At 47.4% G+C, this 22,310-nt stretch overlaps 1 protein-coding gene across 1 annotated transcript in view; it reads right to left on the reverse strand.

The window, feature by feature from the left end:
• Positions 1–727: 727 nt before the first annotated feature.
• The window catches only part of BMP2 (bone morphogenetic protein 2), a 204,717-nt gene continuing 183,134 nt past the window's right edge, over positions 728–22,310 (reverse strand). Inside the window, exons 4-6 of the mRNA XM_075147733.1 lie at positions 5,765–6,197; positions 4,438–4,796; positions 728–1,891 (exon numbers count right to left, since the gene is read on the reverse strand). Coding sequence (XP_075003834.1) covers positions 1,047–1,891; positions 4,438–4,789 — 1,197 coding nt within the window. The 5' untranslated portion in view covers positions 4,790–4,796; positions 5,765–6,197 and the 3' untranslated portion in view covers positions 728–1,046. The remainder of the gene's footprint in view (positions 1,892–4,437; positions 4,797–5,764; positions 6,198–22,310) is intronic.

A 22,310-nucleotide genomic window follows, 5' to 3' on the forward strand; every position in this document is an offset into this window, starting at 1 on the left:
CCATCAGTTGAGGTTAGATGGGAGGCTGCATATGACAACAGCTTGCTGTATGTAGGGCAAAAATTGAAGATTCATTTCACTATAACACTCCACAGAAGTGAGCTCTCATCTGAGGTGAGGAAGTATGCAATGCTTTTCCAACTGTTAAAGACAAGGGCCGGTACAAATAAGATAATTATTCCTCTTTAGCATATATAATCACAAAAAAAAAAGGATGACATTTTCGTTTTTATTATTTTATATTTGGCCAGGACTTTTAAAGGAAGGACTTTTAAAGGAAACATTAAACATTCACTTTTCTGTAGGTCTAGAAAGGATTCAGTCTTCCCCCACCCCCGCCTCCCGTAGGATTTCTATTGGCCCTTCTTATATTCACACTGCAAATTAGTTGGGAATAGCAGTATTTATACTAGATCAGCAACGTCTGGTTCTTATCCAAATGTTCCACCTAAAGAGGATGCCAGTTCTCATGGATTGGACAGCCCACCCTGCAGCATTCCTGAGAATTGTACAATATAATAATCTTGAAAGTCAGCAGAGTGGATTATCCACTTTTTTCTGGACTTGAACTTGTGACCTTAACAGTAGCACAGCAGAAAGCAAATGTGCTATGCACTTTGCCATAGTAACCTTCCATGTATTCTTTTCAACTTAAATACACACAATTGAAACAGCTACAATTTTGGAAAATTATGTACAAACCCTATATTTTTTTCTTTTTGATTACATATAAATACAAATTAGCTATTCTTCTAAAAAGTGGTTATAATAGTAAATAAATACAAAATAAGAATCTGACCATTATACTTCATGTGCTGGGGTTAAACCCATATAAAATGTACAACTAAAATACATTTAAAATCTTTAAAGGAATATTTCTCTGATTAAAATATTTGTTTTCCCAACTTTTTCGTAGACATAAATATATTTTCAAAATAGTTGTGTTTTTTTTCTTTCCATTTCATTACATAAATAAAGTCTTCATTGGGAAATATTAAAGTGTCAGCTTTTTTTTTTTTTTGTATTTGTCTAATATATTTGCTGTGTTAGCGGCACCCACAACCCTCCACAACCATATCTTGATAGTTCTTTAATACAACTTTTTCATTCTCATCAAGGTAGAGCATGGAAATAGCACTCAGTTCTGTCGGCACACAGCAAGCCTTGGGGATTTTGGAATTCACTGAATTGACCAAAGTCTGAACAATGGCATGGTTTGTTGAGTTTAGATGATCTGCCAGTGGAAAAGGACATTCCCCATGGCAGTAAAAGGCACTATACCCCGGTGGGGCAACAATCCAGTCATTCCACCCCACATCATTGAAGTCCACATATAACGGATGCCTTTTGCAACTGTATTTGTGGCGTTTACGCTGTTTGTGTTTCGCTTGACGCTTTTCTCTTTTATGAAGCGGGTGTCCCTTGCCATCATGCCCAAACGTTACTAATAATGGCCTGAGCTGAGACCAGCTATCTTCATCCTGATGTAAAGACCTGCTAATCCTAACGTGCCTCTTGGAGGCACTGTTCTCTTTGTCCAAGTGAACCACCTCTACCACAAACCCATGATTAGGTTGTCCATGTGCAATCCACCTCAAAACAGCTGGCGTTACATCAAAACTTTCCCATTTACTTGCATTATGATGCACCAACCTGGTGTCCAAAAGTCTTGTGACAGGGTCCTTAGAGGTGGCTGTGGCTGGCTTTATAATTTCATAAATATTAATACGGTGATGGTAGCTGCTGTTGTTCTCAAAGCCTCCGTGCACCTGTTTCCGAAAAATCTGGAGTTCAGCTGAGGTGATAGACTCCTCATTAGGGATGGAAGTTAAATTAAAGAAGAAACGCCGTGCTGTTTTCCCACTTGTTTCTGGCAGTTCTTCCAAAACTTCTAATTTGATTAAACAGGGAAAATAAAAAAAAAAAGGAAAGAAAGAAAGAAAGAAAGAAAATAATCAGTAACTGAGACAAGCAACCAAACCCCTCAGATAGTCTGCTGCTGGCAACTTTCAAGACAGTTAACGCATGTGACATACAAGATCTGAAAGACTTTCAGGCAGAAAATGTCATCTCCCTTGTCTCTCTGTTTATTTATGCAAGCATGTATAGCATGAAGTTAAGAATGCTTCATTCATTGTTACGCATTTTGATTGAATACTGTGCCCTTTGCATTCCAGGTGGTTAAAATAAGTGGCAAGAAACACGCAGATTTCTTTGGAATTCCAGGACGTGAGAAAACTCAAGCGCTATAGTTAGTGGGGGTCTGATGAGAATCACTCAAACTGGTTGAGGACTTAGGGTAACTATTGCATTTCTGCTTTTTTGAAGAATATGGCTCTAACATCAATCCCTTAAACTCCATTCTGAAAAATATTACTCCACAATTTAGGTGACTTACAAATCTTAACGTATGGATTTTTGTATCTTGATTAGAGACAGTGACCTCAACATCTGTAAGGGCACTTTACGTAAGGCTCAGCCCTAGTATTCACCCAAAAGGGCCATAAAGAACAGCGGGAAGGTTCAACCGCTAAAAAGGGGTGGATGGTAAAGGGATAACGAAACAAAGTCACTTCTGAACAACAGATTTTCAAAACCACAAAAAAAAAAAAATTAAAAAGTCACTAAACCCCATGCCGTTCTCATCTTTGAGTCAACAAATAATTGAATGGAGCTTCAGAGGGAGTAAAATATATCTAGGGTTGCTAAGAAGTACGAGTTGCTACAGACATTGAAGAATTTAAAAGTATTTGCCAAAACAAATCTTTCTCAAATCATGGTTTTTAACTTTGGTACTAAGCATCCGGGAGAGACAGTCACTTTCTAAGGGGAAGGCATAACTGCTGTTAGCAGTTCTTAGTCATGTAACCATTCCCTGTTGATTCCCATATGGCTTTTTGCATATGGTAAGGCTCAGCTTTAGGGTATTTCAGGACCAGACCAATATTTGTAACAACGCAGATGTTGTTTTGAGTGGTCACAAGACAAACTTCTGCTTTCATGAAGCCACTAATACAGAGTGAGAACTCCGTGAAAAAGTGGAGTCACATTGATTTTCTTCTAAATTTTGTGAAAGTTATAGAATAGCTTTTATGTCAAAAACAGTCTTTGCTGTAACAGTATGACTACTTGAAACTGCAGATTTTTACATTTGCCTAAAATGTAAAGGAGCCCTTTCAGCTCCTCTCTTGCTCAGCTCCTTGCCTACCATGCTCAGGTTTAACGTGAATGACCCATGCACTGGCTTTTCCCCATTCGCTGCTAGGTGTTTACTTTCCACGTAGGGAAACGCAGACAATAAGAGGTTACGTTTCATCATTCATCTCCTTTCTCACAATAAGGCTTTCCACTAAAAAGTACATCCACTTCTCCGAGGCCACCTCCTTTATCCATCAGAAACATTAAATACTCATGAATTTCTTTTCTCAACACAGTTTCACATTAAAAGCATGGGAAAACTGCATTTTCATTACTTTTACAGCGGGGCCACTGCATGCCAGCTCCGGAGACTAGCAGCCAGGAATGATTACAACTTGGGGAAACGCTTCCCAAAGAGCACGCGAGCGACACGTGCACCACCGGCTCCACGGGCCTACCCGTGCCACGGCTAACTCTGCAGCGACTATTTTGGCTACGTAAGCCGGGAAACGCACCCAGTTGCTCAGCAAGGGCCTGTCCCAGAGGGTCCGCTGCCTCGGTGGGCCGCAGGCGAGGAGGGGCGGAGGTGCTGCTGGACGCCCCGCTCTGCATTTGGCCGGGTTACCTGCAGGTGAGAGCCGAAACCTGGCCACAGGGCCACAGGGCTTTTACCAGCCTGGGCACTGGTGGCTGGGGAGGCGTAGCGTGGGTCCGGGCTAAATCGCTCCTCGACGGCGGGGCGAGAGAGCGCTTGAGGAGAGGCCACGATTGATCGTTTCATTGATCTCTCACGGGGATTAGATAAGGATTAGAAACCTCCGCAGCGGCCCCGGCTCAGGCGCGCATTAGAGAGGCTTTCCTGCTCTTCAGCCTCGCAAAAGAAAAGCTATCTGTGGGAACGCTTAACGCGGAGCCGCTCTGTTTTAGCGGAAAAAGTAAATAAACCAGGAGCCTCTCGTCGGACGGAGGGGGGAGGAGGAGAAGAGCGGTTGGCACAGCAAGCGCGCCACAGCAGAAACCCCGGAGCCTGCAGCCGGGGCCCTGGAAGCACTCCCGGCCGGAGGCACACCGCCGCCCCGCTGAATTTCACAAACCCCGTGCTACCGGCAGCCGGGCTTACGCGCTCCCGGGGAGGAATCCGCCCCGACGCTCCTCCTCCGGCCCTCCCCTTTCCCCTCCGCTCCCTCAGCCCGTCCCGCGGCCGCGGGCGGCCCCAGGCCGCCGCGCGCGCGCCGAGCCCGCGCCCGTCCACGGCCCCCCACCCGCCCCCGGCCCCGCGCCCCCGGCCCCCGCCCCTACCTTCGTGGTGGAAGCTGCGGACGGTGTTGGCGCGGCTGGCGGCCCTCTCCAGCGGGTAGCCGAGGGCCGGCGGCTGCCCCAGCTGCTGGCCCGCGTGCAGGCGGTAGAGGTCCAGCATGTAGGGGGGGATGACGACGTCCTTGCCGGGGCTGGGCCGCCGCTTCAGCCCGAACATGTGGAGCAGGCGCAGCTCGAACTCGCTGAGGAGGTCCTCGGGGCGCTGCGCGGCCGAGGCGGCGCGGCCCGGCTCGCTGAAGCGCCGCCGGCCCACCTCCGGCATGAGGCCGGCCGCGCCGCCCAGCAGCACCTGGCAGAGCAGCAGCGCCAGGAGGGAGCGGGTCGCGGCAACCATGATCAACCTGCGCGGAGGAGGAGGAGGAGGCGATGGGAGCCAGTCAGCGCGGACACCGCGCCGGGGGAGCGCGCCGCGGGGGGGGGAGGGCGGACGGGGACGGTCCGCAGGTGTGTCCCACCCCGGCGCCCGGCCTGGCCCCCGCGGCGGGGCGAGGCGCGGGCCATGGCGAGCGGCGCCCGCCGCGGCCCGGCCGGCACCCGGCGGGGCGGGCGCGGAGGAGCCCCCCGCGGGGCCCCGTCGGGCCGCTTCAGGTGCTCGGCGGCGGCGCGCGGCGGAGCGAGGCACGAAAATCCCCGTGGCAGGAGATCGAAGGGAGCGCGGCGGGACGGGACGCGACGGGGCGGGGGAGCGGAGCGGGGCGATCCGCAACAAAGGAGCGCGGAGGTGAAGGGGAGGAGGGGGCGGCCGCTGTCAGCGCGGCCGGGGGCACCGCCGGGGCCGGGCCGCTGCCCTCGGCGGGGGCACAGGTGTGCGCTCGGCCGGCCCGGGCCTCCCGCCGCCGCGGGGAAAGCGCCCGCCGCCGGGGGAGGGAAGGGGCGGCTGCCCCGCCGACGCGCAAAGCGACCTCCCCGCTGCGCTCCCGTCCCGACCCCCGTGCTCCCCCCCACGCCGAGCCAAGCCCAGCCGAGCCGCGGGGGCTCGGGGCCGGCGCCGCGTCCCCCGCGCCGGGGCTCCGCGGCGGGGCAGCGGCTTCCCCCAACGGAGAGAAAGGGAGAGCTATTTTCCCTCGGCGGAGTGGAAGAAGGGGAAGGAGGAAAACACAAATCCTGCTACGTCCTTAGCCAAACCCACAGGATATTCTTCTCCCCCGTGAAACTCTGCGCTGGATTATTATTATTATTATAATAATAATTGTTATGATTAGTGTCCCGTCCCCCCTCTCTCTTCCAGAGCGCTAGCACCTCCGCCGTGGCCCATGGAGTCATCCTGCGGAGAAGGCTTTCAGCGGATCTGCGACCGCCGGAGCTATACCTGTGTGCAGCAGCAGGGGTTGTGTCTGCAGGAGGGTTTTCTGCTCTCGGGGTGTTTTTCCCGCATCACTTGGTGTTACTCCAAACTTCGCTGCTGCTCCTCTACAGCTGCCGAGCAGAAAACAGAAGTTCCCTGAAGTACAGTCCGCCTCAGAAACATACTTTTAGCAGCTGGTTGAGGAGGCAGAAGGCAAGTCCCGGCCAGGGAAGGGCTTCTCCCTTTTAAAAGCAGCGATCGAAAAGTTGTTGCTTCTTCTTCTTCCTCCTCCTCGCGTGTGTGTGCGTGTGCCTGCCCGTGAATGGGTCCCTACGTGTCTATGGAGTTAAAAGGCTCCTTTTAAAAAATGTCCTTTGCATCACCCGCATCAGACAGATGGACATTTACTGAGACTCCCGCAGCAACATTAAGATGAAGCTTGACTTTTCTCCGCTCCCTTAAAAAGAAAGAAGAAAGGAGGGAGGAGAGAGAAAAGGAAAAAAAAAAAAAAAAGGGTGGGGAGCAGCCCGCTGCCGGCCCGCGTGGAGCGGCCGCGCTAGGGGACAGCGCCGGGCGCCCCGCCGGCCTGCCCGCCTCCCGCCCCGCACCGCACCATTGCCGGGGGTGGCCGGCCGCCGCCGGGGCTTTTTGTTGCGCGGCGATGTCACGACCCCGGAGGCTCGCGGGCCCGCGCCAATCACAGCCGCCCTGTGGGAGCGGGCTGCGGCCCCGCACGGCTTTTAAAGGAGACGCCGCCTCCCTCCCTCGCTCCTTCCCTCCCTCCTCCCTCGCCCGCTCCCTCCCTCGCCGCGGCTGCCGCAGCCGCCCGCCCGCCCGCGCCCGGGTCGCGGTGCCACCGGCCTCTGCGCCTGGACGAGGGATGGGGCCAGCGTCCCGTCCCGTTAAGCTGTGGCACCGGCCCCCGGTCCGGTGTGGGAAGCGCCGCCGGCCCGGCCCCGCGTCCTGTCCCGGGCGGCCGTGCCGCGCCGCCGGATCGGGGCACGGCCGCCCGGGGCAGGACGCGGGGCCAGGCCGAACAATGACCCATTGTGCGGCCCCGAGCGCTCCCGGGCTCCGCCGCCGCAAATCGGATTAGCGCCGTGCCCCGGACGGCCGGGGCTGCCGGGGTGGTAAGGTGTGAAGGTCACGTAAGGTATCGGGAGAATCCCGGTGCTTTAAAAGCAGTTAAAAAAAAGAATATATATATATGCTTATTTATGTTTCTACCCCCACCAGCAGCAGTGCGCGGGAGCCCGCTGCCCGAGCCCGGCCTCGCCGGCGGGGCATCCCACAGCCCAGCCGCGGGGCGGGGGCTGGAAACCCGGGGGTTTCCTCGCTCTCCTCCCCGAAAGACGAGCGCCGAGGCTCGGGAGGAGTCTCCTCCCGCAGGGCTGCCGCGGCGCATCCGACTGCGGGCTCAGCCCCGGCCGTGCGGACGGCAGAGGGTTGGGGTTTATTTTTTTTTAAGATGTGGCTGCCCTCCAGTGGTGGAAGTGCGGCGGATCTCCGGCCCCGAAACGGCAGCCCCGACACAAACCACCCTCCACCAGCCCGCGGCCTCTCGCCTCCGCCCGGCACCTGCCCCGGGGCCGGTGGCTGCGGGGCGGGCGCCCGGCCGTGCCCACGCCGGCGCTCCCCGGGTTTGCAGCCTCGACTGCCCGCCGCGGGCCCGGCATTGCGTACGGGCACGAAGGAGGACAGCGGTGGCAGGGGTGAAGAAGCAGGCCCATGCTCAACGGGATTTGGCTCCCAATCCGAGCTAGGTCCCTGGCTCCCTTTGCTGATATTGGCAAATCTCTTAATCTCGATACGATTTAGTAACTTGTGGGTAGGGATGCATCCTTTGGCCCATCTCTTGTTTGTCTGCTTGGGCTCTGCGGTAGGGCCTGGCTCTTCTTGCACAGGTATGCGATACCTAGCAATTTAGGGTCCTCTTCAAAGCTGAAGCCATTGGCACACCGTCATTAGCCGGGGTCCCGGTGCTAGCAGAGGCTCCTTCCCGGCAAGGTGAGTGCCCTGTGCTGCACCTCTTCTTCCCAATACCTCTCAGGGGCTTCATTTGCAAAAGACACAGACAGCCTTTGACACCTTGAATTACTGCGGAGGAGGATTTAAAGCAATAACAACTGAGACAGCTCTATTACCAGCTCCTCCTTTGGGAGCGGCCTTTTCCCTCCATCTTACGACTTTTCAACATAGGAAAACCGCCAATTTGAGGCAGGAATTCAGCACATTTGGACTGGACCTGTGGACCTTCTTCCCTTGGCTTTCCTATCACATCAGAGTGACTTCAGCTATACCGGCAAAACGTCACTGCAGGATGAGGCATTCGCACGGAGTTACATACCAGTGTAACAAACCACCTCAGAACTACACCAGCGTAATTAAAGAGCTGGTAAAGCTCCTTCATACCAACAGCTCCCAACACTTGTTAACCCGATTTTCGCTTGCTGCCGCGCATACGGCAGGAGAGGTGACACGGAGCGAGGTGAAATCCTTCAAAAGTTTAGTTACTTTTCCGTTGCATTCCAGCGCAGATAATGTTTAATTTTATGACTTCCTGCAAGTCTTTAGCATGAACCGAAAGTGTGTGCAGTGTGACTTCAGGGTATGCCAATTATGTAAATCAGCACTAAAATAACAATGGCAACGTAGTTTACACATCACTGACATTAAATGAGCACTTCAACTTCTAATTGCCATTCCAGTTCAATCTGTAGTGGGTCATGCCAGGAAAAAGTCATTTCTTGCCTCAACACTTACTCCCTGTGCCTGGAGCATAGGCTGTACTGTATGCCCAGCTTCGCGTTATCTCCAGGAGCCTTCTATATTAGGATGATGAGCCTTGTAAGGGAGAAACGTGTTTGTGGTTGTTCTGAAGGCCTGCACATACTCTGATCTGATATCAAGAGGGTCTTGTAGGTTTGCCCCTCTCTGATTTTATATCTAAATAGGCTCTCACAGCTTTCTGTTCTCTTGGCCATAAAACACGTTTCCCCTTCTAGTTTGTCATCTCTCAGTCTATTTACATCAGGAGCTGCTGGGGCAGTGACTCTGCCTTCCCATCTGTTTCCATGAGGTCCCAAAAGACAACACCAAAGCACTTATAACACGTGCACTGGCACCCACACCAGAACCTCAGCCGTGCCCCAGCACCTTTCACCTGCCTGCCCCACGTAGAGATTTCTCACCGAGGCAGATCTGGCTCCCTTTCAGCCAGTGCCCTGGTGAATATGGGGAATAAGGCCCTCAAAGTGTCACCCATGAAGGTCTGGTTATGGCTCATGCCTCATCAGCACAACAACTGACTAAATACCCCTCTGCAAAGCCCACTGCGTTTGAACACTGCATTCAGGCCCGCTCCCGCTGCGTTTCTAGCACCAGTGCACCTGAGGTCACAAGCTGAGAAGCATCTTTATCATGATAGAGAGCATTAGAGACAGGTGTATTTAGGTATAACGAATGCCGCACTTGGTCTGTGGAGCGCAAACACACCAGGACGCACCCACCCAGACTTCCAGCTCCTCAAATGAGCCTTTGCAGGAGGCGTAATGCCCTTGTCCCCTTCCCACCCCTACAGCTGTGCAGCAGTGCACCTGAGATAAAGAAACCGAAACTCAACCGGACGCATTTTCTGCTGCAATTCCTCAACGAGCTCTGTGAAATTGAGGAGTCGAGCGGTACACCAGCTAAAGATTCAGCCCCATCGCGGTGGGCTCCCACAATGTCGTTTCATTTTACAGAGTTACTTTTCAGATCAAGCCTGCTCTTCAGCTAAACTCCTGCCAGAGAGAGAAACCACCATTTAACGCTGAAACGATCTGGTACAGACGTGGGGTTTTAGGAAACCTGACCGTGCATATTTGTTAATCTCTTTTGTGAAACTTCATTTCCCTGCTCCTCAACTTTGTATAGCTGACTGGACTGATTATTTCTTTCTTCTTTCCCACGTGCACTCTCTTTTATTTTTTCTTGGGGTTTTTTTGGTTCAGTGTTTTTTTGGAGAGGTGTTGAGCCAGTAAATACTTAGCTAGCGGCACCTGCTGCTAAGGTTTCAGATCCAGGTGTTCCTTTCCAGGACCCAAACACAGCTGATAGATCTCAACTTCAAGTATTGTTGGGTTTTCTTAGTAAAATGATAGAAAAGTATCCAAATAAGGATAGGTTTTATAACATGGTGAGAATCCTTTTTCAAGACTAGAGGAGGAAAGAAGAAAATCTTTTTTCCCCCCAGCATCTTCTTCTTACAAATACTATACCAAATCACATATATATACTGCCACCATGTAGTGTCTTTTTTCCCAACCTGGTTAAATTGCAGCTGTCATTGTTGATGGCTACGGGCAGAAGACTTCAGCTGGAAGACCTAGATGAGAAATGCTCACTAAGGTCTCTGACGCATAACTTGTAATCCTTAACAAAATGACCTAATTTCTGGTCTAGGTCTGCAGAAACACTCGCATCGCTCTATGCACGTTGGTAGTCGACAGTTTTACTACTCACTTCAGCAGACCAGTTAGACCAATGCTGAGCATTTTTGAAAATTCCCACTTTAGACCACTGTCCCCTGGATATGATAAGTATGTGAGATGTGAAATATTAATAGCAGTGAGCTTGTTTTACAGATTTTGCACATTTTAGTGAATAAACCTCTTGATAAAAATCTGTGCTGAAGTATGAAACATATACATGGTACGGCATCAAATGCTAGAGGGGCGACTTTTGAAAATGAGTTAAGATGTGTTAGTGATGTTGAGGTTTTGGCTTCATAACGGGTGGAGATTATCTGAAAGCTTTTCAGTTTCTGTACTGTGCTTCCTGTTAGCATCTGTGTGAATATGATGTGTGTCCATTCTTTAAAATATTATTTAATACTGTCTTCTGAAGACATATTTGTCTTTTGGTGGTTTGTCTTTTAACATCTATCAATTGTCTCTGCTGTGCAGCCTGTCTCCTGTTCCATGAAGGATGGATTCTCACCCGAGAAGATAATTTACAAGATGGTGATTTGTTTTTGAAGAGGGGAAAGGCAGTTTATTCAGAAATGTCTATTTCTTTCTTATTCACCTTTGCTGAAATCTGGCAGCTCTTCAAAGCCGTTGCTCTGTTTCACAGTGAGTCTCAATTTCATTCATCAAATCTCAGCTTTCTTTCCATCATAGTGGCAGGGAAATTGGAATTTATCAGGAAATAAATGCAGACCCAGTATTCTCTACATTTCCAGTATGTCTCCATTGCCAGTGAACGATAGCTCTTGCTCCTAACAATGTTATATCTGCAAATATAGGCTGCAGTAGTCAGTTCACATAGCTGTGCAACTTTCATATTGTAAGACAAATTCCTACAATTTGTAATCCAATTGCTGGGGAAAGAGGAAAAAGGGAGCCTAACGTGATAACCTTTTTTCTACTCTTTTCCCCTTGATGCTACAAACTTCCAAATTTCAAAATCCAGTATTTGGCCTGTGGCTTTTATCATTAAGAGGTGTAAAAATGTCATAACGCCTCTGTACAGCCTGGAGAACAACCGAGCCATCACCGGACAGATTCCTAGGCACCGCCACCATTTATGTACATTTAATTACATGCAATATGAATAGTCACAGACTGTCAGGCTAGGGAGATTCAGTAGACAGTGAACTGACTAAGATTCAGGACACCTCAATCTCTTCCCAGCGCTAGAAGTGACCTTTTTCTTCCCTTTGTGCCTCAGTTTTCTCTCCGTTGAAATGGGGATGATGATGCTGACCCCACTTGTAAGTCCCTGCAAGACCTTCTAGTAAAAGCACTAAGAGTTAGGCATTGCTATTGTTTGGGGCTAAATACTAGGTTAATGCCAATAGTAATCTCAAATATCTGGAATCACAGGGCTCAATCTTGCCTTAAAGACAGTGGCAAAATTCCTGTTGGTTTTGGTGGTACAGACTCACGTGTTTAAGTGATGAAGAGACAGAGATGCCGACTATTCCGGTCAGAAGATTCAGAGCAAAGAGGGATTTTTTAATTATATAAGTCTTGTTAGGAAGACAATGGGGTGAGGGTGTTCCCCCACATAAAAGAGAAATGGCTGCGTCATAGATGGTCCACTTCAGGAGCTTATAATTTCATCACTGCAGAGATACTGACGTCAAGTAAAATGGAGGATAATATAAAGTTACGCATATTGCCTTAAGAAGTGCATATTTTAGCAGTGAAACTGGATAATGTTTTGCAATTAAAATAAAATAAAGGCAAGCGTGACGTTCTGTTTAAGCAGATTGTCTGTATGAAGGCTTTATTGTAGCTGCAGATTTAGGGCATATGAAAAGGTTTTCTGTGCTCAGTTGCAGGATGAAAAACATTGCATCATCAGGCATTCTTGTTCTCTAACACTTCTTTGCCAGTATGCCTTTGATAATGAATGCTTGCAATTTTATTTTCTGGTGTAAAGTCATGTTTTCTCAGGTCATTATCATTCCAATTTTTAAATATCCTCTTAAAACTAGACAGAACTACAGAAAGCAATAGTAAAGCTTTGTGCCTGCTCTGTGGCATGTGCTCGGCACAAGCGATCAGCTGCTGCACCTGCTTCACACTGGGAGTAAAGCTATTTGCAAGTTGCTTTCAATTACGTCCCTTGTTCCCAGCTCTGCCCAGTTTCCAGAGAAGCTCTGATGGGCATAGGTCTCAGTTCAACCACCCTGTAACTTTTATTTGGTAACTTGTTTGCTTGTGTGCTACAAAATTTACTGGCTGGGAGGGGTCTTAGGAGAACAACATCCTTTGACCGTTCCCAGACTCTTGTCTGCTCCAGCGCTGCAGCGCTCCCGCTGCAGCATTCCAGAAAGCATGCTCTAAATTGCGGAAACTAATTATTAGCGGCACACATTGAACGGCTTCAAGGTATTCCCCAGAACAGCTGTAGCCCCAAAGTCATAGTACTCTTCCTGTATTCGGCCTCCCCATTCCTCTCCAAGAGGAGGAAGAACTGCTACCTCCATCTTACAGAAGGGGAAAAGGGACAGAGAGCGGTGAAAGGCTGTTTTTCTAAGAAGTATACAGGGGCCCAAAGATCTATATAGGTCACACCGAGATTTTCGATGATGCATAATCAGGTTAGACACAGTTTTGGGGTTAAACTCACAAAACTTCAGTGAGGCATTAAGTACTCAGTTCATGTAGACATTTTTGAAAAGCCCAATACCAAATCTATTATCCAATAGTTTCCTGACGAATTCCTGCAGTGCCTTGTCCATGGTTCTTCCTGCAACCCATAAATCCTCACAGGAATATAATCATCTCATTCAGCTACGGAGAAAAGCTCTGATCTTGTAAGAGTCAATCTGCGCTGAAGAGAGAGGGGTATTTACAACCTCGGTCAGGACGATAAAGATACTGGTCAGGGTATCGACATACCGATTTGTTCCCAAACTAGATCAGTCACCGTAGCAGAGGTGCGCAGTGAATTCCCTCGCTTGCTGTGCCATCTCCTCCTCCCTTTTGCTTTTCTTCAGGCCCCACTGCAGGCTGGGTGTTGTACAGCCAATCTGCTTAGCGCTTTGGGAAAGCTTGGGCCAACCTTCACATTCCTTAATACTTTTAACTACCTTACCTCGCCACACCTCGGCTTCCTGCTTTTTTCTGAAATTTGCAATGACCTATCTACCCTTAGTTTACGTGCTTGTAAAACTACACATGTCCTTCAGCCCATTCAGGATTAGGCTGAAAAAGCAGTACCATAAAACATTCATGATGTGCAGCATTGTCCAATTACTAATTCCATTATTCCTATCAATTCTGTGTTCTCTAACTGGACTTATGCAGCCTTGGCATTGTATTACTGTAGGAGGTTTGCCCTTTCTTACATTTTCTGTTTTCTATACAGTATGCATGTGTATAGACGAGTAAACATTCACATCCACTTAACGTGGGTATACTAAACATTGAATACATTCCTTTAGTCAGCCATGGAATAAACTCCTTTCAAATAAATCAAAATACTAAACAAATAAACAAGCTGGGGAACCACGGAATAAACTCCATTTATTTTGCACCTTTGACCTTCTCACTTGCTTTCTGCTCCCCTGTGCACACCCCAAGCCTCTGCATACAGCCTGACAGCCACTGGGTTTTGAAAAAGAAAAAGGAACTGCCCCAAAATTTCTCCTGCCCCTCTTTGTTTGCCAGAAAATGCAGCCAGCACATGAATCAGGGAAGAAGCAAGAACACCGCAAGGCCAAAATTGCTACCTCAAATAATTTTAAACAGACTGAATGCATTCTGTAAGTCCTGGTTCAGACACTCACACAGCCTAGGAAGAACCTGGAGGACCTAAAAATGAAGGTTATGAATAAATCCTTGAAAAATCAGGGCCACTCTCTCCACACCAGTGGAAAACTGAAATTCCAAGTTGCGCAATCGAATGTGACATTCATTTCTGCAGCCAGTGGGAAAATAGTTTCCTTACAAAATAAATTTAATAAAAAGTAGACTGTTTTGTATCTATTTTTTCCCTAAGCAACTTCTAACATGTCAGACATTAATATTAAGGAACTCTGATGGATTAAAAAAATACACCACTGTAATAATATGTAAATATTATTTTTTCCTTCCTTCCATTCATTTACAATATTAGACATGTTCTGATAAAACAAGCTGAATTTACCAGGGCCAAAACTGTGAAAAAGCATTTCTACCAACTCTCCAAATGGAATTATACATATATGATAAAATAAAGGTTTATTTCCCTTAAGCCAAAGTGATTTCACAGCTAGCCTGACTGAATGCCATTTGCACCACATTGCCATGTGTGTCCAGGCAGCTATACACATATTTTACATGTTTGCTTTCATTAGAAATAATGAATTCTAATTTCATTAGAAATACAAAATTCCTCTATACTGGATCATGATGATGGCTTCTATTTGAAGTATTTCTCCTGTATTTAACAAGCCTTGTAAGTTCTCAGATGAAAATGCCCACTATATAGAAGAGCTAGGGTAGCTCCCATGCATCATCTAAGTCAGGCCATAAAATTTGGGCAAAGTAGCATACAGGCCCTGTGCTGGTCTGCTGTGTGCGTATGAATTTTAATGACTGCACATCTCAGCCCTATTGCTGCAACGAGCTGTATGTGTGTTTAGGTAGCCTCGCTACGAGAATTGCTTGCTTTTGCTACTAACTCCAAAGCGATAACAAAAGGCAGGAACTGAAGACTTCATTGATGTGTTTGGTCTTACGGCTCATGGGAAGTTGCCCTGGTGCGCTAAGCTGTCTGATTTATCCATTCTGCAGGCAAATGATGTGTACAAGCTACCCAAGTAACTCAAACAGATGCTGCTGATATTATGGTACGTTGTCAGTCCCAACATGTCGGGTATCAGCTATTGCAGCAGTTAGCTTTAGGGTAAAGTCCATCTCTTGGGCTTTTGATCCGCTTTGTGGCTTTCCCAAAAACCCATGTGGAAAGGAGGCTCCTGAGCTGCCACATGGTGATCATTTAAATTAAACATTTTTAAGCAGAGCAGCGGATTAGCATAAGGAATATCCCCATTGTGTTCAGAGAAAGAGTATTTTTCCATGTCCCTCAAGAGGGGTATAACTGCTCCTGGCAATCCCTTCGTTAGTCCTGCTACTGACAAAGGGGATTGTAATACCACTACTTTGATATAAATGATGTAATAAAACCAGGAAAGGCTAAATAACCCACCCAAATGAGGAGGCTTTAGAGCTTTTCTCTTATTGTCATATTTCACGTCCTAAAAGCAGAAGAAACCTCGTCATCGGATCCCATCTTAAGGGGGAAAACGAAACCCCAAGTTAACTGTGGGGAAGTGAATCTCTCTCTCACCCTTCCTAGGCCAGTGGCGTGTAGCATGCGCATTTGGAAGTTGGCACCTGCAGCTTGGAAGTCTTCAGTCCCTGTGCTGGGCTTTCAAACTGGGGTTCAGGGGGCAGAGTGTTTCTAGTTTCCCCCCAGTTTATTGAAACTGCAGCTCTTCCTTCACTTGTGTTAAAGGCACTATTTACATCCACCTTAGGGCAGAAATCCAGGTCCAGCAATACCAAAGCGACCTGTCATATCACTGCCCGAGCTCAAAGACGTGACGAAAAATGTATCGTATTCCCTGCTTCCTTCCCTTCCCTTCCAACAGCACATTGTTCCATGTTCCTCCTGGGCCTACCGCATTTCCAGAGAAGCAAAATCCTCTTCTTCCAAAGCCCAGGGCAAAATTCCATGGGAGCAAGTTAGACCCACAGCCCTGTTTGTATCTCTTCCTCTCAGGCTACATCTCTATTAGTAAATTAAGTGCGCCTGAGAACATTCCTGGGCACGGAGGCCAGCTGGCAAGGAAAAGCCTGCTTCACTGCTAGCTTCCGCATCGGGGTGGCTGCATGCAAACTGCTGCTTGGGGATGGTCCCAGGAATGTTAGAACAAACCACGGCTAGAAACCGTTTGGGAGAGAGCTTCTTGGCCTGGCCCAAAAGCATACCGGAGGTGTCCTGACAATACCTGGCTTTTGGCTGGGCCCAAAAGTGTTCCCAGGCACTGCTTTATTTACCAGCGCAAGTGTAGCCCAAGGCCATGCCTACCTCTGCCTGCCCAGGTACCACGGGGAGGACGCAGGACCTAGATTAACACTGTCATCACTTCAGTCAGCTGATTGTGATTTCATACACTTGTTGAATGCACCTTTTATCTATACAGAGGTTGTTGATAAGAGAGCATTTAAAGCAGCCTAGAGGGGAAACCACTTGAAAGCGGAGTTGCAGTGATCCAGAGAGCAGCTCTGCGGCAGGCCCGGGCCAAAACGGGGTGGTATGCCAGGGTGCTGCTGCGCTGCGGTGAGGCGAGAGGACTCCCGAGGACTCCTGCGGGGCCGTGGCCCGTGCTTAGCCATTCCCACAGAGGGGCTGAGGGATATTTGCTACGAATCATGCACAGGCTTGCCAGGATCTATGGAGCTCTGCATTGGCACACTAACAGCATGTACCACAACGTAGTTTTGCGTTGCGTTTTGTCCGCAAGCTGGTCCAAACTTGGCACCCGACTTGTTACTGGCATCCTCTTTATCAGGGTGTCACGCTACGGCCATAAACCCCGTTCTGGTTGCAGGGAGCAGGGAAAGGGATCGCCTTTTCCTCCCACATCCTCACTGAGGGTTAGTGCCTCCTCCGCTTCACATGCACACCCACTCCCTAACGCAGGTCTCCCCATATGCTCCAAGTTAGGATAAAACTTCTCCATGCATTTAAGCTAACTCCGACTATTTTCTCTGGACCGGGTTAGGGAGCAATTGTACGTGCTGTTCTGCTGGCAGGTGAAAGGGGAGAGGCAGCTCCGGGGAGGGGGAGAGGAGCAGGGATGAGCAGCTTGCTTGGCAGAAAGTGCTGATGCCAGATGAGGATGTGTGACCACCACCTCTTCGGGCAGGTTTTTATCTCAGTTTTTTTTTTTAAAACAGCTCAGTGATGGGAGTGAATATGTTTTTATCCAGTTCACCAGACAAAGACATGGTCCCAAATCCCTCCCCAAAATTAGAGACAATTATTCAGTCAAACCTCATTCAAGTTTTATTCCTCCACTATCAAGCCATAAACGGGGCAAACGGTATCAGTGATCTCCACTTAAGCACTACCTGTGCCCGGGGCTTCTGTGCAACCAAGGTGAAGCCACTTCTGCCATATATGCTGCAGCTCGATAACACCCTGTTTGGGTTTAGGCTTTGCATTTCCAGTGGCCAATCTATCCCAGAGATGAAGGACCCTTCCCTCCTCTCTCCATCTGCCCTCTATTCAGCACAGGAACTTTCTGAAGCAAGCCCAGCTGCCAAAAACGCAGTCCCAAACAACTCAGCTGATCAAAGTGCAGGCTGCCACCGTCCCTCCCTTCGGATATCTCCTTCCCAACCTCAGCCACCCAGCCCCGCTCCATCTCTCTGCCAAAACTAGTGCTCCCCCAGTGAACAGGTTCAAAGAGCTGGTTTGTCTGAAAAGTAATCCCTTCTCTGAGCGGGTGCACAGCACTTCGCTTAGCGGGGTCCTGATCTCGGTTGGAACTTCTACATTACAAATACATTCTTTCCCTTCATATTTAAATGAAATGTAAATTCATTTAATAATTAAAGCTCAGTTAAAATCTTTAACTTGTAAACCAGGATTTAGAAATCTGTAGGAGCCACATTCCCTTCCCTGCCATAGCTGAAGGTACAGTAGCTAACTTTTCAGCTAACGTCGTTTTGTTCAAAATCAAATGAGGTTCATATTAAGCCTACAAAAGGAAATCATGATTGATGATCTGGCCTGCCCAACTACAATTCCTTTAGTAACAAAAATATTTTGTAAGTTCATTTATTACTGAGATCAAGCAATGAGTCTGGAGCTACATAAAATGGTTCCAATTAGATTCAAGTAATTGCCATTTTGAGTGAATATAAGCTTTTCTAGATTAAAAAAAAGGGGCAATAAAAGCTCAAGTAAGCTCACATCTGAGATTTAAGCCTTCAAAGCTTTTTTTGCCTTTTTTTTTTCCCCTCTTTTTTTTTTTTTTTTTAGCGTGAGAGAGACCCACACACATGGGAGGACGGGGGGAGGAGGAACAAGGATGTATGAAAAAAGAGGAGTGATTTTCCCAAGCTGATTTCTCTTCCCAGGTGACCCAGTCTCTCTGGGAATGCTGCCCATGAGATCGGCACCAACTGGATCAGCAACAGCACGAGAATGAAGAGCTTCTGCAGCATCATTAAAATAAGTGGCAAAGGGGGGGAAAGCCAGCAAAGCACAAGTTTAATAATCTCACTGAAACCCTCCTGCAGATGAGAGAAAAGTGTCTTCTGCAGCAGCAGCTTTCAGAGCAAATGTTGGAGCATGTAATAAATGAAAACAATTTCAGCGCAGCACCAGCTGGATCCCTACAGCAGCTGAATTAGTCAACCAGAGAGAAAAATGTTTCGTATGCTGATGAAGGCACTTCCTCGGAGCCACTGAGACCCACTCCAGAGCAGAAAGCGCTCAGGTGCCCCTTAATACTGAGATTTAGGACCCCAAGTCAGAGTTAAATCCCAGGCCTACGCACGCTTTTCATGCTGTGCTGTGTGTTGAAGCGTAGCTTGAAACAATTTTCCAACCAGTGATGGGCGGGGGTGCTGAAGCCACTGCCCACCTTCCACGCTGTGGAGAACATCTTCCGCCCATGGACGTATGGATGCAAAAAGAAAAGGATGGGATAAGATAATATTTCTACACTCCATGAGCATCAGCCACACACATACCTCATACAGGTGTTTCATAGAGCGCAGTGTCATCACCCACTATATTACCTGTCTCTCACTACAAATGTTTACCTTCAGCAAGGTATTTCCCAGGAAGACCATGAGTGATCAAGGAGTTATTAGTGAGGGAAAGAAGATGGATTGTTCCTGATTTTAATATGTTTGTTTCTTCTTTTTATTGCCCAGATGTCATCATTAGATACTCAATTTCCTGTGCCCACCCGAAGGTCTACAAAAGTTCTCTACTGCCTCTATAAATGGTTTAATCTCTAGAGTGCAATTTGCTAATAATTACAATCAGATCATAAATACAGATTCACATTTTTATATAGCTTCATATAGCTTCTTTCGGGTCTGAATATGTATTAATATAACACAGGACACCTTTTGCTTTAGCTCAACTTTGGTTTGCAACTTTTTAGCGTTCCTGTTTCAAGTCTTGGAGAGGAATATGAAGTCTAAGTCTAGTGAACTTGTATAGCTCAGCTGAAACTGCACTGATTCAAAGTAGCTGAAGACCTAGCCCATCCTAAAAACAGTTGTTAGAGTATCTAGGCATTTCTGGGACTAGTCCCTGATTAAACATGACAGAAAATCAGTATCTTTTCCTTAAAGACAGCCTCCCATGATTTGCACAGGCACGCTAGCTTCAGATTTTGTTCTAAGCTTGTACATATTTTTCCTTAACAATGGCTCAAGAACAAAAGTTGTAACAGGCAGGAAATGTCAATATTTGGTTTTGATGAGAAACAAGTGTCTCCTTTCTCTTGCTTTTAAAAGATTTTCTTTCCCCCCAAAGCAGTTCTCCCAAGAAAGTAGAGGAGCACCTGAGTGCCAAGGCAGGTAAGCACAGCCACCAAAGCACTGCTCTGGACACTTCCAACCACAGCCCCGTCTTCCTCAGTCGCTTCCCGAGGCTGTGGGAATGAACTTGGGTGCGGCGTCACACAGGTTTCTATCCTCTGCCAGAAACACAGTGCTGCACATCAACCTAGTCTGGGTCATGGCTTGTTCTATAGAGCCTTCTGGTGAACACGCACAGAAGTAGCTGCAAGGCTTAGGCCCCGATCAGATTAACTCCTGATCTGGCACCGGAAACCAAAAACAGTTCACAGCTCCTGTTGTTTGATTTCCCTCTGCCGTGGGAGATTGGGGCTCCATTTCCTTGCTGTTCTGCTACTTGCAAACACGAGTTGCAGTTCCATAAGACCAGAGCTGCTAACACCCCCGAAATCAAAAATAATTTACTTCTTCCCACCTCCTAAGGACTGAGCTAGTTCCCTCTGGGCATTCGTAAACCCTATAATTCTACACTACAGGCAGCACCAAGGGGCCTGGTGTACAGGACCACTCTCTAAATACCGTCTTTCACTACAGAAACTAACAACTTTGTTCAGTGAATCTTTCCCAAAATGTGGGAGTGCCAAATTCACGCTGTCCTGCACTAAACTCTGGATTACCTACAATAAGGTATAGACTTCTTCTGAGACGGGCTGAACAGGACTGATCCACAAACTTCCAACAGGTCTGATGACCCCCCTTCTTTTTTTGGAGATTAAAAAAAAGAAAAAGAAAACCACACACATTTTCTGTTCAGAAGTCATCAGTACCCTAAATAGAAAGTGTGTGGGGAATGGAAGGCTCTTTGCCCCTGGTTAGCAGGAACTGAGGCACAGGGAGGTTTAAGTCACGCTCTCCCGCCATGGTCCAGGAAGGCTGTTTTCTGCTTGTGGGTTGATGTCCTTTTGTTCTCCCTATTATCCAGGTAAAAAGGAAGCTCTAAATGGAGTTGGCTGTCTGCTTCACCAAAGTTAAAGTCAATTGACTGTGCTGGGGAGTCTCAAATGCTTTCTTTCCTCATAAATTATCTTCATTAGCTATGTAAATAGAACCCTAATGAGATACTAATTGGTTGTTAAGATTTCAATCTCAAATAACAAAAACAGTTTTGCAGTAATGCATGTATTTATTTTTGCTGCTGTGAAAGCATGTGCCATCAATCTGCAAGTAACACACCACTCCTGCACTGGCTTGTTGCTGCTGTGTACTGTACACACGCTTCTCGGGCATCTTAGATCTGTAGTGAAGATGATCAGATTTTGATCAATACCTGCAGCCTTATCCTCAAGGTAGGGTGGCTGCTCCTAAAGTATATGGGAGGCTACATCCTTAGATGAGGTCATTTGCCCTTGCTTCTCAGGCTTCAGGAAGCCTTCCTTACAGTAATTTGTTAGGAGAACTGAATGAGTACTAAGCACAAGGAGTTTGCAGACTGCCTAAAGGAGGATTTCGCCTGTACCAACACAAGCAAAATTAGTCAACTGAGAGATCCCCTGTAGGAGCTACATTGATGTCTATCTAACTAAAATGAAGTATCAATAACCCAGCTCACACTTGATGAAAGAGCCATTCTGAATTATTTACTGTATGTCATACTTCAGGTTTTAATTTCAATATATTGTGAGTTGTACAATAAATTATTTAGAAGCGTGACAAATTAAAATGCAGTTTCAAATCCCCTTGCATTTTCTGCTCTTAGGTTAACAGTCCAGTTTGCAACAATGATTTGCTAATCTATTTTTGCAAATGGTTTTTCAACTAGAGAGGCATACAAATTTTCCATTGCAGCAAATCTTATCCAGCTTGAATCATTTAACAGCCCATCCTCCTTGAGATATACTAATGAAATACAGCTTGGGCAAAAGGGTCAAATGTACCTGCAGCAGGTTAGCCCCGGAGCCTGCGGTTTGTTTTTTCCAGCTTTACCCAGGGGCGTGCAATGGTGTGAGGGCTCTTTTCCTCTCACTTAAATTATTTTTTTGTGTGTCAAATAGCCTCTTAGGAAGAGATATTTTATTTTACTTTCTAACTTTTTCTCTTTCCTTTTTCTCTTTTCTTTTTCCTTTTTCAGTTTTATAGGAAGATCTGGGAAATATAGCTGGTGTTTTAACACGTCCACAGGCACACATTTCTTTGTATTGGGACGGCGGGGAAGAATGTTGTCTTCTACTCCGAGCCGTCATGGGTTCAATAAAGGAGTTGTTGTTTTGTCTTGCAACTTATTTTTAGACCAGTCTTGCAAAGTTCTTCATGTCCACTTGTCAAGATATTTTTCATCCTCTTTTTGGCGAACAGAGTAAGGAAACAGATGTCAAGATTCCTCCTTGGGACCTCCTTGGAGACATGTCTTTAGACATGAGCCCAGATGACAGTGATTCAAGCTTTGTTCTTCAATGGGTAACACCTCTGCAAAATTACAGTCTTCTGAGCAACAAAATATGCAATATTCAGTCTTGCAAGAGTGATAAGTTTAAGATCCA

The sequence above is a fragment of the Calonectris borealis genome, chromosome 3, assembly GCF_964195595.1.
Source record: "Calonectris borealis chromosome 3, bCalBor7.hap1.2, whole genome shotgun sequence".
In the NCBI taxonomy this organism is placed as follows: domain Eukaryota; kingdom Metazoa; phylum Chordata; class Aves; order Procellariiformes; family Procellariidae; genus Calonectris; species Calonectris borealis.